Genomic DNA, 17277 nt, shown 5'->3' with positions numbered 1-17277 from the left:
ATCAAATATTTACAGTAGGAAAAGGTAGAATGAATTCCCCTTGCAGGATAGGAATAGGGTTGGATCGCCTTCAAACATGTAGAAAGGGAAATTGTTTTTCTTGTGGAGAAAACTAAAGGAAAGGCTCAATTTCCTGGCATGTGATTGCACCACATTGCTACTGCATTTATCTAGTGCTTGACACCCCTGACAATGTACATGATGCTCCCAGTAGTACGTCTGGAAGCCTATGCCTGGTTTAGCTTTCCAAACATGCTAAAGGAAATCCTTGTGAATTCCAAAAAGTATTAAATCTACACTCATTTGTATGAGTTATGTTATGGGTGCACATTTACGTCATATTTGAGTCTCTCAACTGCAACTGAAGTACTAAGTGTGTTTATGATTTTGGGAAATACTATTTGCCCAGGGCTTCACAACACAGCACAACAACCACTCTATTGAATTGTAATGCATGCTAGTGCTGAGCAGAGGTGATGCTTCAGGGGTAGAATTGTGCAGAGCCCAGTATAACATAAAATGCACTTGTGCTGTTTCTGGCTGGGACAGACGTTCAGTGTGCTCACCAACACTGTTTTGGTGCACAGTCTTAGAGAAAACACCTCACCACTTCCTCAAGGCTGAGAATTATCACTCGTGAACTTGGCAGGAGGGTGTATGACACTGTGAAAGAGGGGAATTCGTCAATCAATGCACCACCTTTCTGAGTATAAAGGATCTTTGTGTCTTTTCGAACCATCTGCTATACACTTTAAAGTCCCAAAGAAAGAATAATAAAGGTCTGGTGTTTGATTCACCACTTTGCTTTGTCTGGCATTTAGTTTTGTGAAATTACATAGACAACACCTTTATTTGTCTGTATTAACTGAGTTACATTAATACCGCATCAAGAGAACCAGGAACATGTAGGACCTAATATTGTATATAATATTACGAACAACAAACTTATTAGTAAGTAATGTATACTATTGTACTGTACTGTTATTCAATTTACAGTTAGGGTTAGAGTTCAAAATGTAATTTCAGAGTCAGTGTTAGAATAATTTTACTTATTAGTTCATATATATTTAATTTTATAAACATCATATAAACATCATTGATCTACAACTAGAAGAACAAATTAAATTATTGGAATAAAATGTAATTAAAATAAATCTATTTATTAAAGTATAAGGTTGGACCTAGCACAACTTAATTTAATCTGGATATAAATTACTTTAATTTGGTGTAATTATTTCAAATGTATTATTTAATTGCTGTAGTTTAGTTAGATTAGGTTTGGGGCACAGATTATAAAAAGTTTATTGCATGTTTAATTTCATTTTAATTAAATTGGTTGAACATGGAGTTGTGATTAATATTAAATTGTTATAATAAAAATGTTTACATTAATTAAATTAATTTAATTTCATGTAATTTAAGTTAGGACTGTGGTTAGAGTTTGTTTTGAAATATAGTAACTATTATTTTACGAATTTAAAAAATGCAAGTTAATTAAATTTAGGTAAATATTATTGACGTGTAATGTAAGTCAACTCACTTTAAAATAAGTTCAAAGAAAATATTTGCATTATATTCAAGTGTTGGATTAGCCGTATGTGGAAAAGTGAAGGTAGGACAAAGTAAAAATGACAAAGCAATGGTAATTTTAATTTGTGAATACCCAGACAATGTAAAGTTAGAACAAAGTATAGATGGAGAAGTAAAGATATTTGGAACATGATGATGAATGGGCCTTCGCACAAAATATTTGAGAAAAAATATTGTGTGGACAAAATACTGTGTCAAGAATATCGAATACAAAGATATTTCTGAAAGTATGTTTCAATGGGTAAGCAAACCGCAACTATACTTAACTCCACATATATGTACAATGATGATATATATCTTCAAGGTTCATAGATGTGGAGTAAGCAATAGTAGATATATACTTACCTCTTTGCAGCTACCTTCTCAATATTATGGTCCTCGATATTTTTGACACAATATTCTTTCTCCACGATATTTGTTTCCTCGATATTCTGTCAGACAACCGATGATTGTGGTCAGTCACTGTGTGTAAACAGTGCAACAGAAAATTGATCATGCCCACATTATATGGTTGTATGTCTAACTTTCCCATATTTGATGACTTACCTGAATCCACCAATGTGTGATATTATACTACTCTGAAGGCCTTTTGCAAACCAGCATAGTATGCCATTTACTTTTAATAGTATACGCCAGTGAATTTTCAATCATAAACTGGAAAAAACATGCCACTTAATAGATTGAGCTTTTTTCCAAGGTATTTCTCATGTTAGGACAAACTTGACGCATCATTGCAAGTGACCGTCTCTAGATTTCTAGTGATCTTTACATTCCTAAATCATATGATATTGTTAGTATTCTGGTTGTGTACAATTATTCTAGCCAAAGATTGCAGATTGTGTACATAGAAATGTTGACATGCTTAATAACCTTCTTTGTGCAAGGTGAGCAAGCTGAAGAGTGGTCAAAGGTGGAGGCAGATACATACTGTTAGGTAATGAACATTTAACAAATAAAGTGATATACCAATTTCATAATTATGTATGGGAATATCAGTTCTCTAATGCTGTTTGTGTATATATAAAATGATTTATGTAAAATTATGTCATCAATGGCATCTTGGCTCTTTTTACTCGTACGAGTATGTCTTATGTTCTAGGTCTTTACAGTTCTAATATTCCTTCTGGTAACTAATAATTTAATAGAATAACTGGTGGTGTGCTGCATTGTTTGGTCAATGAAATTTGCATGTAGTCACCATATGACTTCTTACAGTTTTCCAAAGACAGGTAGATTAGTAATCTGCTTCAGAACAACGGCGAGACTGGTTTACAATGACCTGAAACACCTTGCTTTGTTGATATTAAGATTTAATAAATCCATCACACTGGCTAGATCAGTGCATAGTGGAACACACACTGAAACAGAACTCTATTGATAATCCTTTGTAGACTAAGGAGAGTCACACATTGACAGGAGCTAATTGCCATTGAAGTGTATGTGATATGAAATTAGAATTTGTGAATTGTGGCAAACAAATTCTGCAATCTGCAAAAATAATTATATCTAACAATCTGTTACATTTTTCTTTTAACCTAAAATGTTCAGTGGCCATAATAAATGTAAGATACCCATCGAATACACTCAAAGTAGCGTCTTACATCTGATTTCAGGCTAGATGATGTGCTTGTTGGTGCCCCACTCTTCATGGATCGAGAATTTGAGAGCACGCCAAAGGAAGTAGGGCGGCTCTACCTGTACTTGCAGGAAGAGGCATTCTATTTTCAAGACGCCCGAGTGTTCAAAGGCACCGATATCTTTGGAAGGTTTGGCAGTTCTATTGCCCATCTCGGTGATCTAGATCAAGATGGATACAATGGTAAGTTTTCAGATGAGTATAAAATATATTGGATACTGTTCCTCATCAGGAGACTAGGCATGGAAATATGTGTAAGGCTTTATTCAAGATATAGGTGAGTTAAGTGAAGTTGTGGGATGTAGAGTGAGTATGGGATAAAAAGGTATACTAACTGAATAGGTGTAAGTTTATACAATGTGTCAATAGTGTGTTTGGGGTGTAACTCCTGAGTACAGCCTGGGGGTGTTTTACAGGCCTACTCACATGAGATGAACTGGAGAAAGAAACTCTCATCTAACCTGCATATTGTTTACATCAGCATCAGTGAGATATTCAACTGCTTCACATGACATTGGTGGAAAAAGGCCATCATTGGGAGATTAAAGTGGCAAAGAGAGGCATTAAGCCAAGGCGGCTAACACCTCTCTTCGCCCATTTTGTTAGTAATATGCCCTGCAGTGCTTTCATTTTTGCACTTATTCCTAACCCAATGTATTTTTTTTTTAAATATCCATAGTTTTTGTGATTGCAATTGGCTCCATGCACTTGGCTCCATAACAGTAAGCATCTTGCTTTTGGAACCAAGCTTTAAAAATACCTACCTCAAACAACCATGTGTTCATGGATTACTTTATTTTGTGTCATGAGCACTGTAAACTGTCTTGAAAGCACCTGTGAGTTAAACATTGCAAATGGGGTTGGGTATAAAAAAAAAAGCTGAAACAGCAGTGCTGCGCGGTTTTGACATCCTGACACTGACCCCATTGGTGTGTGTACGACATGCTGTGGGGTGAAGGATTCTCAGATTAGACACTTATTCAGGCCTTGACTTTGCTGCAGACACTTCCGGACAAGTGTGCCCATTAGCGCCACTTCTGGAGGTGTTTCATTTCATTTTGAAGTGGACACCTGCACACCAGGAAGTGGACAGGGATCACTAACACATCTCAAATTAGCTACAGCCAGGGTCACCGGTTTTGGAAACTCATCGTTTGCTGGCATATCTAGGTTTAAATCTATGCAATCAAAGCATGACAAAAATGTTTGGTCGCTTGAACGAATAATTGATGCATTAATCACTTTTCGTGTTTGGTTTGGAATTAAAATTAGAAACTGTGCCTGTGAGAATCTTAGGTGTGTGTTCAAACCATTCAATGTTTTCTTGTTGACCTGTGGAAACATTTGTCTCCTCTGGACAATATTTTAATTCACTTACATTTTTTTCATAAATCTGTGAATAAAATGGTCTACAAAACCCTTCACATATAAACATGTTCTTCTGTTGTGCATACCCTCTGCTGTCCTATTCTCTTGTGATACCCATCTGCTTTCTTGTTTACCTGCATCATTACTATGTATTTTAATGCAAGTATTTATTCAATAATTTTTGCGATGATGGTGGGATTTTAAAGCACTCTCGCAGATTCAGAGCTGCCACTGAGACAGTATCAGCAAGGGGAGGCCATGAAAAATGAGAAATGGCATTATTAAAGTGGTTACCACAACACAATTCACAAAAATGTGAATAAGTCACACTCAGGTTACCATAGGCATAGGTTCCTAATTCTGGGATATCCAATGGACTTACCAATAGTTTGTATTAAATAGTGTAGGACCTTCGATCGATCTAGGTGGTAATTTCCAAGGAGACCATCAAGAAGGAGGTCTGTACTGACTATCACCCTTCTCCAACTAAGTAACACAGCTATTTCTAGGTTTACAAAAGCCACAGGCCTAACAGCACCCCTGGCCTAGCCCTTATTCTCCTAGTCTCCCCTGGGATATACTGGTTTAAGAGTACCAACTTGTCATGAACAAGAGTTTGACTGGCACATGTATCTATCTCTCAGGATAGAGGCTGGGATTCCATTCACTAGTAGGTGGTGAAAGTGATTGGTTTCCTCTGGAATCTCCAACTCACCTTTTGGTCCCACTTTCCAGTTGAAGGCTAGGAGGACCTCTTCATCTGATTAATCATCCTGAAAAGCTACACTAGCAACCCCTGAAGGTACACCAGTTGGTTTGTGTTTAGGACAGGAAGGAGCCTTAGCTAGGGACCTGTCTGTTTACAGTTAAAGCACCAACTTTGGGGTTCCAGTTCTTACCCTGGAACCCACCTTTGGGTTGTGAGGTGTCTCAGGTCCCACCCTCCTGGACAAAGTATTCCTTTTCTTTTTCTTTAGAGTGGCCACCCTTTTTTCTTTCAGGGGCCGGGCAACCCCTTTCTTCTGGTCACCCCCTCCATGACTAGTTTTGGACACTCTTGTCTTTACCCAATGATCATTCTTCTTCCCCAACTCTTGGGCAGAGACAGGCCCCAGGTCCACCAGATATTGATGCAACGTTGTAGAAGTAGAGTTACTTAACAGATGTTCTTTCATAAACAAATTATACAGCCCATCATAATCTTGCCCCTGACTTCCCCCCAGCCAACCACCTAGTGTTTTCACTAACAAATTTACAAAATCAACTCAGGACTGACTTTGTTTTTTCTGAAACTCCATGAACCTGATCCTGTATTTCTCAGTGGTGAGTCCAAATCTCTTAATCAGAGTGTCCTTTATAAGGTAATAAGACTCAGCATCTGCCTCATTCTTGTTCAGCTGTCTCATTTTACATGCCCTCTCAAAGGCTGTAGACCATATGCTGATACCATGATCCTCTAAGGATTTTGGGACAATCCCTTTGGGGATTTTAGGGTCAAAAGCTTCATCCCTATTTAAAATTTTGCTGCCACCAGTGATAACTCCTAGGCCTATCTAAATTATTTTGTTTTCTATAGCCAGAGTTTACCCTCTAATGCCTTCCTCTTGGCTAGTTTCTGAAGATCTGCATCTTCAGTGTCTATCTCTTCAGGGACACTACTAGGAGTGCTCCTAGTGGAGTTGTTGTCGGAGGGGGTATTGGTTGAGTCAGTGTCACCCTCATCCACCTCTTGGTCCCCTTCATCTTCCCCAGTGGGGGAATCTTTACTTGCCAAGGCCTTGTCGTTTTCTGCCACAACTGCTACTGATGGGCTTTTGTGGGTCTAGGTCCCATGGCAAGTTTCAATGCATTACAGAGCTCCTAAAGTTGGGACAACCTAAGGCTCTGCTAGGGTGCCAGGTTGAGCTCCTAGGAAAGCCCTGGTTCAGACATGGTTTTAAAGTAGTTAGGAACCTTTGAATAACTTACAAAAAATGCTCAGGCATACTAAAAGGCCTAACTGCCATGTTGAGCTCCTGAGAAGTCTCTGGTTCAGACTTTCTTTTAAAATAGTTGAAAACCGTTAAAAAAATTTTAAAAAATGCTAAATGCTTACTAAAAGGCCTAACTACTTTTAAAATTCTAAACCGTTTTGCGGGGGGACTTAACAAAGACCCTCATAGCTATTTTAAAACATTTTAGAAAATATTAAAAATAGGAAATATATTTTTTACATAAGACAGTTTTGGATTCCTTGGTGGAATCACTTATTAGCCAAGTGGTAGGGCAAATGTCAAGTCTTGTATTCCACTGCTGCACCACCAATGTTGGAAGCTGGCTCTTTATGTGATATATCAATAATCTGATATACCATGTAAAGAGACCAGGGGTTCTCTTTTAAGTGGGCAGGGGCTTGCTCTAGCAATTCAAAGGTGCTCTGTTAGATGGTAGTGTGGTCGAGCACCCTCAGGCTTAACCAAGAGGAGTACAAGACATCTGCAGATACACACAATGATTAATAAGTGTCACTGCCCCCCAGGCACTGCAACTAGATTCCTAGAAACTCTTAGTGACGCTCTAGGTCAGCTCCTAACCCGATACCCACACTTCACTCTCCTGGGCGATTTTAATCTGCACCTCGACTTCAAAGCTGACGTTCAGGCACTAAATTTCCATCAAACCCTGGAAATTTTCAACCTTCAGCAAAGGGTTAAACAACCCACTCATCTAGCCGGACACACACTAGACGGGGTCTGCACTAACTTTCCCCATCTAGAAACCCAAACTCCTGTTCCACAAATCTGGACAGACCATAACCTGATCCCGTTCTTCATCAGAACCCTGCGCCCTCAGAACTTAACCAAACCCAGTTCACTTCCAGAGAACTACGTCAACTGGAAAACGGTAGAGGACACTTTCAAACTCAAGCCTATCATTCAGACACAGATCCCTAGTCTGACGGGTGACGTAGAACACGACTCAAAACTCTTCCATAACTGGATGCAGCATGAGATCAAAGTACGCGCCCCACCTAAACATGCCCGGAAAACAGATAAAAGAGGCAAGATAAATGCCCCCTGGTTCACGCCAGAATTAGCCAAAGCCCATCTACTGTGCAAAAAAGGAGAACGTAATTGGCGTAATACTTACGACATTACGGATAGAAACTCTTATATCCAGCTAAGGAAGAGTTACCATTCCAGTATAAAAACCGCCAAGAAAGAATTCTACATCAAAGCCATCAAGGAGGCTAAACAAAAACAAAAAACATTGTTCTCAATAGTTAAGACTTTCACTCACCCCAAAGCGCTACAGCCCGAAATACCTCCCTCCCAAGAATTCTGCAATCCAATAGCGGACTTCTTTGAAGAGAAAATCAACCTAATTCAGAAAGACTTTCCCCCATACCAAGTCTCTCAGACCTCTACCATCTCGGAACAAGCAGAAAAAACAATTGGAAATTTAAAAACGTTCTCACAGGTCAGTCTATCCCAAACCCGTGAAGTAATTCTAGCGTGCAAATCAGGAGCTCCTTCTGACTCATGTCCCCCTAGAATTCTCCACCAGCTAATTGAAGTAGTGAATCCCATCATAAATAAGATGGTAAACGCCTCCCTCAGCACAGGCGTAGTTCCTAGAGAATGGAAACAAGGGATCGTAAAGCCCTTGATGAAAAAGCCGAATAAATCCCCCTCAGACCTTACAAATCTACGCCCAATCTCACTCCTCCCAGTACTGGGAAAAATTACGGAACAGATGATCTACAGAGAACTAAAAAAACATTTAGAAATGTATAACATCCTCCATCCCTAACAATCAGGTTTCTGTCCTCAGCACTCGACGGAAACAGCTTTGATTGAACTGACTGACTCCATAAAACTACTACAGGACCAAAGAAAGAACGCCGTGCTGATTTTATTGGACCTCACAGAAGCGTTCGACACAATCTCGCACTCTATACTACTGGACAGACTAAAAGATATTGGCATCTCCGACGTGGCTCTGGAGTGGATAACATCCTTCCTAACAGACAGATCACAATCCATCGCACTGGGACCTTTCAGCTCAGAAGAGAAAAAGATTCGCTCCGGAGTACCACAAGGCTCCATTTTAATCCCCCTGCTTTTTAACGTTTACCTAATCCCTCTCATTTCCCTGATGGAATCATTCGGCATACCTGTGACATCGTATGCTGATGATACCCAACTCATAGTCCCGTTAGATGAAAACTCAACTAATGCCGAACAAAATCTTAAAAATTGCCTGAAGGAAGTTTTTCACTGGATGGAAAAAAAACACCTCAAATGCAACGCCAGCAAGACAGAAATCCTCCCTATGGGGAAAAAGGTCAATTTCTGTCCTAGCCTATGGTGGCCAGAGGACTCCACCGCTCCTCCCCAGACCGTTACAACAGCAAGAAACCTCGGAGTCATATTCGATACTGACCTATCTTTTGACCAACACGTCAGGAATGTGGCAGGAAGCTGCTTCGGAATTATAAAATCTCTTAAAAAATTCTTTGATTTCCTACCAACTGACGCAAGAAAGGCAGTAGCAGTCGCACTAATCCTCGCCCGCCTAGATTACTGCAATGGTCTAATGGCAGGAGTGAAAAAAACTACACTAAAAAAACTGCAGAGTGTCCAACATTCAGCCGCCAGACTGGTACTAAAACTTCCCAGGAGGTCCTCAGCATCAACCGCTCTGAGAACCCTCCATTGGCTGCCTCTGCACAAAAGGATATTTTTTAAGATCCTAATCATCGCATTCCGGGCATTCAACTGCACAGGCCCCAAATATCTAACCAAACGTTACCCCCACTACAACCCCCTGAGGACCCTACAATCCTCCAACAATAACCAGCTAAAACTAGCCAAATTCAACCTAAAAACCAAAGGTGGGAAAACCCTGACCTATCTGTCCTCTAGAGCATGGAACTCCATGCCCCACAACCTCAGGTCTCAGACTAAAGAAATCCATTTCAGAAAGCAACTAAAAACATGGATTTTCAATCTCCCAGTCGATTATGTTATGGCCGCCATCTAACTCCGCCTCTGTAATTGTATGTATACTATCTAATCAGCGCCAGGATGCTCCTTCCGGAGCGATAGTTGCGCTCTATAAATACCAAAATACAAATACAAATACACACAACTCAAGAAGGAGATCCACACCAATTGATAAAAATAGCAAGCACCTTTATATATGTTTAGGCATTAGAGAAAAATCATTCAGGTAAGTATGTTTTCAAATCTGAATGCTTTTCAGTTCAAAAAGTGTACACAATGCAGTTTTTGAGTTCTGCAATGTTACCATATGGAAGGAAGAACAAGTTCTGCAAACCGGTTATTGTACATCGAGTTAAGGGCCAATCTCCAGGAGTTAAGGTGAGTGGTGGGCAATGTCCAAGGCAGAATCAACTGTACACCACCAGTGGCATGAGGGCGGCAGGGTGCAGGGTGCAAGACAGTATCTGAAGCCCAATGTTATTCTATGGAGATCTGTCTCAGCAAAAAGAGGCTGCAGGCTCTGGCTAGAAGGCCAGTCGGGCTAAACCAACTGGGGGGTCAGGCCTCATGATGTAGGGACACCTTTGGTCCTCTATGGCCTAGTGGCAACGGGTGCCGTGGTGTCCTTAGGTGTCTGTCGTGGTAGAGGGGATCTACATGCAGAGAACGCTGGTGACGTCGGAGGGTCCATGGGTGGTGAAACCAGGATGGACTCAAACTCTGGTGGGCTGGCGGACCTTGATGACATCATTGACCCAATTTGACTTGGGATTGGAGTGACGGGTGCAGTGGTGACTTCAGGTGTTGAGTTTGGGCAGTTCCAGGGGCCTCAGAATCCTTTCTTTTAGAGTTCCTGCGAGATGCAGGGAACAGGTCCACTGTCTCACAGGAGGTCTTGGTTCTTAATCGAAGGCAGGCAGTCATCCTAAGTTTCTGGAGTCAACAGATGCAGGACAAGTTGACCTTGATGCAGTTTTCGAAGAGGGATGCATACAGGCAGGCAGGGCTGGTACCAGATGCTTTTTCTCTCCTCTCTTTTGTGGCTCTTTGATGCCCTCTCTCCTTTTAGGTCATCAGTATCTGCTTCACTGGTGCCTGGGAGTCCTCTAAATACTGAATTTAGAACTATTAGAGGAGTGTAGGGTAGTAGGCTATAGGAAGGTGGCTACGTCAGAAATAATCGTGTCCACCACAGTGCAGCCCGCCTTAGGTGCCAAGGGGGTCCTGGCCAAAGGGGGGCAGCTTCCTCTCCTGTGAGGGGAGCCAGAGCTGCGTTCCAAAGGCGGCAGCTCTTTGAAGCTTATCAGCCTGGGAAGGCTAATCAGGAGGTCACCTTGTGGGACGGGGTGTTACACGCTCTTCCCAGACAGGCATTTGTTCTGGGCCTCCTGAGACCAGGGGCTCTCACCCTACGAGGTCAGGATAGTGTCTTGGGTGGCAGGCTGGCAGTAACCAGTCAGTGAGCACACCAGAAGCTGGTACGTTTTCAGAGGGCACTTCTAAGGTGCCCTCTGGGTGCATGCATTGGTAAATCGAACACTGGAATCAGTGTGGGTTTATCAATGCGAGCTGTTTGATACCAAACATCCCTATTTTTAGTGAATCCATCATCATGTAGCAGGGTAACTCATTTTCACCAGTGTCCAGCGCATGTTTTAAAATGGCTTCCCTGTTCACTTGCAATCGGCAGTAATAGGCCTGACCAGCACAGGGGTATATCTGGTCATGCAGGTATGCCCTCATATTTAATATTCAGCACTCTGCCTTAGGGGTGACTTACAAATATCACATTCAGTGCTAGTAGACATGGCACACAGGAATGTGTGGCATGTTGTGTTTTCACTTTTGTCTGCCCCAAGACATACTGCCTGCAATGGCAGCCTGGCATGTGCTGGGTGATGGGTTCCCTAGGGTGGGATAATTCATGCTGCTGTCATGAGGGACCCCCCTTTAGTACTTCAGGCCCTAGGTGCCTGGAGTACCATTTACTAGGAACTTACAGAGGGTGCTAAAGGTTTTGCCAACTCGGGGAAACAATTGATCATTTTTAGGGAAAGAACACTGGCACTGGGGACCTGGTAAGCAGGAACCCAGTGAACTTTAGTGAAAGGTGAATCAAATACCAGGTAAAAAGTATGGTGGGGAGGGGCTGCAACAAGCAGCCAGCTCCCTACCAGTGGCCACTGGAATTTTGTCTGTGGCCCCCCCTAAAAATCACTTCCAGAGATGCCACAGTCCAGAATCATATACAAATATTTTGTTTGCATTAAAAGTGGCTTCTTAGTGCTATTGAAAACCCAACAAATGAATAAATATATAAATACATAGCCATAATGATAAAGAGAAGGTAGAATACATTACTTAACTTGCCTTCACATCTGACTCTAATAGCTATAATTTCTTTCAAGTATCTAAGAATGGGCATATATTGATTTATTTATATATTTAGACCATTATTTCTTGTTGATTAACTTCAGCGGGTGGAAAGACAAAACCAGTGTATTTCAATGCTATGGGACAAAGCCCCTCCCTCAGGAACTTAAGTGGTTTGTCTTGACATCGAGCCAGTGCAAAAAACTATAAGGTAGTGGCCTTAGTCTGTTTTTAAACTAATCTATACAAGTTCCTAATTAAGTGGCAGTTAATATTTAAGACTGATGTCTTGCTTCCATCGTTTTATACTTATTTTCTGTCATAAATGTTCACTTGCCTTCTTTGGAGGCTAAAGAAAGAGGAAACCTTAACAGCCTAACCAAAGTATGCATTTAACTAGAAAAAAACTATATTAAATATCACTTTTGAGCGAAAGAAATCCATCCCGACTATTACAAACGATGTTCATGTCTTTTTAAAGGCAATATATGATCTATATTATGAACTTTATTACGTGGCTTTTGAATTAGGTTCTGGCAAAACAAAAAGTCACAAAACCACTGAAATGAAAAGTGGATTTTAATAAATCACCTGCTTCATAACTGGCTACAGATTTGGCCCATATGTATGTCTGGAATACATAGTCATTTTTTTCCACTTTTACATTGAGCTTGGAGAGTAGACTGAGTTTTAGTTCTGAAACATAAAAGCCAAAAACTTCGTCAGTCAGATAACATAGCGTGTATTTGTAAAGCACACTTTTGCTTAAGGGTATCTTGTCGCTGAATAAGAGTTATTAATTGTTACCCAACTCTGCAGTACTCGTTTTATCGACCTCAGAAGGATGGAAGCCTGAGTAGACCTGCCAGGATTTGAACCTGTGACCATTAGGTCGAACACAGGTTCCTACAGTGGATGCATTAGTCCACTAAGCCACAAGACCTGGTCAGTTGCACTGTCACATATTTTGCGACTGCGGCATTCAAAATACACAGGCAGGTTGGAAAAAATGGTACATTTTGCGCATGTCAGAATTCAAAAAGCATTGTGTAGCACACAAGGCCCTCTCCCATATAAGTGGTGTGCAAAAGTAGTGCTTCTGGGTTTTACTGGCACGTCTGCACCAAGTCTTGCATTTCCTCTCTTGAGACAGGAAGATGTGAGGCCGCCTCATGGACAGCTTCACTAGCTTACTGAAGAACCAAGCAGCTCTGCACTGAGTCAGCGCAGTCGTTCTTGATATGGTCCCTGATGTAGAGAAATCCTAGAATCACCCCAGAGACAAATATCCCTGTGTGCACTGACTCAGCCCTGACCATCAACTGTCACGCACTGCATTGTCATTGCTGAGCTGAATATCCCTTTATTTTCCATGTAAGTGCACGTCTACAATGTGCACAGTGCCCATCGCAGATCTGTCACTGTCTCTTTGTGAAAGGGGCTACGTAAGTATATCTTGGAAAATACAAAATGTGAAACCAATTCTTGTATTTCAGAAAAAGCAATATATAAGAAACAGTTCCCATTGTCTGATCATCCCACTCTATGATGACCCCGGAAGTCTGTTAACCCTACATTCCATCCCAGAATGAAGGCACTTTTTTATTGCAGTGCATTTTTCTTTGTATCCCACAGTGTCAAGGTTGATAGTTTTGAGCTAAAATATTAGCACATCCGCTGCCTTACTTGCCACAATATTTTCATGATAAGTATATATTTACTTTTCTTATCTATTTATTATGCAATGTAAAGATTAGGTTGATGTTGAGGATGTAATAAAACTATGATGCAATATAAAACAAGCTAAAGAGGGAGTGTTGCATCTTCCTAACCCTGTTCTGGCTCTACCCTCACCTTCTCCGCACACCACACAATCTTCCATGTTTGTCATTGACTCCCTACGAGGGTCAGTTCTTGGTTCTCCCTCATTTAAGTCAGTGAGAGTAGTGCAAGGACATTGATTTAGCAAGGAGACAGGGGTTGCATGAGACACATCATGTGCCTTTGATATGATCTGCTCCTTGGCCCACCTGTACCCTCTCAGCATCCTTTTATTTGCTGCAGAGGGGTTAGAGGGGGAACAGAGGGTGACATTTCCATAAAGTAAACTGTGTTATTTAATCCCCGTTTCCTTCCTCTTTTTAACACTGCCTTCAAGGCCCAGACACCAGGGATAAGAGGAACAGTGTCGAAGATACCAGAGGGTAAGCCAGGGTAGTAGCTTCTACCCCTTCTACCCCTGCAACCTCTAACAGACGGAGTAGCGAGTGATTGTGAAGGCAAGCTTGATAGGTCTTTTACTGATTCTGAGATCTGCTGAATTTGCCTTCTCCAATTGTAGGAACAAACATAAAAAGTATTGATTTCTGCCTCTATCACCAAACTTAAAAAGGTTAATATATCAGAAAAATATTTCATAAAAAGTATTAGTAAAGAAAGAAAACACATCTCATAGTATTTTTAACACCTCTGCTTTTCTTGGTTGCAGATGTTGCAGTGGGCGCCCCTTTTGCAGGAGATGAACGAAGGGGCAAAGTATTTATTTACAATGGCGGTAAAACAGGGTTAAGTGAGAGGCCTTCCCAGGTGCTGAGTGGGTTATGGGCCTCGCAGTCTATACCTGCAGGATTTGGATTCACCCTCAGAGGAGATTCAGACATCGACAACAATGAATATCCAGGTATGGATTTTTGGAGGTGGTGGGGTAGGCAATGCATGCGTGAAAATGAAATTGAAGGAATCACATATGACCTATTGTGGCCAACAAAATGTTTTGTAGTAATGCTGTGTATTTTTGAAAACAATCAATCCTAAATACAATTCCTTAGATTGTTTACTTGTAGCATTGCTTTCGGGGACTTTTGTAAGAACGGTGCCATTTTCTGTCATGAGCAGTTTCCAGAAAGTATGAATGAAATGCTTCATAGCCTCTATGATAAATCCAAGCTGTTGTACTCTGCTCTTAACAGCATTGTATGCTGGTACTTGTAGTCACAACATTCCAATTGGAACATTTCTGAGGCAGAGAGAACAGTATGCTCTCGCCATGAGACCAGTGGTGCAACCTGAATCTGTGCATACGCAGCTGACCCCACTTAACCAGCTTAGCTAATGGTCTGGCTCTACCTATGATGTATGGCACGTGCTGCATTAGTAGCACATGCTTCTACGCCCAGTCCGAGTTTATGTGTCTTATATTGCTTTCAGCTCTTAAGTATGAACTCTCTTTGGGGTCCTGCTCCATGAACTAGGTTTGGATTTTACGCTAGAGGAGACTAAAGGTCCCCTAGCACTCCAACATGAGGCAGGATCCTTGTAGCCATTTACTCGTAAAGATAACATACTTTACGAACTGGATCTGTGAGTATATTGATCCACTACACACACAACGCGCTTTAGGGCACGCGTTGATATACCTATACACTGCTGTGGCCACACAAAGCTTTTTGGCCCCGCACAACATTGGTCCTGAAGAAAGCCTCACGTTTATCGTAGAAGGCTGAAACTAGTAGACCTACACCTTTTTGACTGTGATATAGAGGGACATCTTTACCTCAATTATATCCTATCTATGTTTTTACCCATGCCCTAGGACACTTCCATTAAAACTTTTAAAAGGGCATTTCCTATAGGCATTTTTAGCACATAACTCATTACACATAGCACTTTTCACTTTCACACGAAATCCCGCTCTGCTGTAGACAGGCATTGCAGCACAGCTGGATCGCACTCGGTGATCCAGCTGGGCCCCGATGATGAAGCATGCCACCTACCAGGTAGGTGGGTGAGGGGTTTCTTAACAACAACAATTTGTTGTTAATACCAATTGACCAGGAGCAAGGGTAATTTCCCTGACCTGTACCTGCTTGAGGTCTTAACCTCGTTGTTCTAACATGAACTCTCTTTGGACCATTGAACTGAAACTCATAATTATGGCACTGGCATTGGCAACCAAGATCTGGCAGTTTAGCCAGCAGACAGGATCTTCCCTTAAGAGAGTTGACACGCCATGGACGTCCATTAGTAGATGCCAATTGGTAGCAGTTTCTACCCCTAGCTTGCCCTTATGAATTCCTTGGAATGCCCTAGTTACCCTTGGTCTCAGGGGTCATAAAGGCAGTGGCTGGAGCTCTCTTAATTTTCTTGTCTACTGCCTGCCTAGAACATCAACAAGAAGTAGGAGGCTCTTGAGAGGCTAAGAACAGGGTCAGGGGTCAAACCTATAATGTAACTGGGGATTAAAGGATGCATGATATAATTTTAGCTACCTCCGGCATTCTGCTGAAAAACAATCCTGAAATGTATATGTGCTAGACAAATGCATTTCAGTCACATCGTAATTAAGACAGTCCTTGCACTCAACATAGTTCTTCATACTGAAACCCCACCTAAGGTAATTCATGCATATATCAAGGTCAAGCATGTCAGGTTGCACTGATTCTCACTCTTACCATATCATACGTCATAGAGGAAGAGGGAATGATTTCTCAGTTTCATTAAATTGATAGTGTAAAGGAAAATATACGTTTTAACCGCTTTATTCCACATTGAGTTATGGTATAGCTACAATCTCTCTGTTCCTCTTTCATAACATCAGAGGTTGTTTGTGTCTTATGATGTTGTTTATTAGAATAGTTGGGTCTTAAATGAATCTCTACACTTGATTAAATAGTGGATTGGAAAAGTCAAGTGCTGTCACCACATCATCTGGCTTGCTATGTAAGCAAGGGTTGTAGTGCTAAAAGGACCTTTTTGGGTTCCAGTCCTAGGATCTGGTAGATTGTTGATTTGTGCTGACCGTTCACAATTGTCTAGCTTTCTTATCTTTTTCTAGGTATTGTGACCACAGATTGGGTCTGTTAGCTGTAGCATTTCTCCTGTTTTAAAAAGACGCTCCTACATATACTGTCAATAAAATCGAGGTTTAGTTGGGGGCAGGGGATGGTGTAATTTGGTTGAGAAGAGACCCCAAGGGTGGGGGAAACATTGGAGAGGCCAGTCAACTTATTTTGCAGGTAAATGACTGGGTGGCTGACTGAGTAGAGAATTTCCATAGCAGACAATACTCAGCAGAGTCCCTTGTCACTGCCAGATGGGGACTCTTATTTTACCTTATGCCACCGCCCATCACAGAGTTAGTTTATAGTTTGAGGATGTGTTATTACAAAGCTACAGCACACAAAGCAAATTCAGGTCTTGTTGTCACTGTGAATTTTCTCTCATTCAAGTTTAATCTATTCCATTTCACTCACAGTCTCTGAGTATGTTATGTTATGTTATGTTATTTGCATTTTAATGCGCACAGCTGCTCCAGCGAAGGAG

At 41.3% G+C, this 17277-nt stretch overlaps 1 protein-coding gene across 1 annotated transcript in view; it reads left to right on the top strand.

The window, feature by feature from the left end:
• Nucleotides 1-17277, top strand: part of ITGA8 (integrin subunit alpha 8) — a 721129-nt gene that overhangs the window by 318562 nt on the left and 385290 nt on the right. The window contains exons 12-13 of the mRNA XM_086941818.1: nucleotides 3204-3409; nucleotides 14444-14635. Coding sequence (XP_086797944.1) covers nucleotides 3204-3409; nucleotides 14444-14635 — 398 coding nt within the window. The remainder of the gene's footprint in view (nucleotides 1-3203; nucleotides 3410-14443; nucleotides 14636-17277) is intronic.

The sequence above is a fragment of the Lissotriton vulgaris genome, chromosome 10, assembly GCF_964263255.1.
Source record: "Lissotriton vulgaris chromosome 10, aLisVul1.2, whole genome shotgun sequence".
NCBI lineage: Eukaryota > Metazoa > Chordata > Amphibia > Caudata > Salamandridae > Lissotriton > Lissotriton vulgaris.
This window is presented reverse-complemented; position numbering and strand designations above follow the sequence as displayed.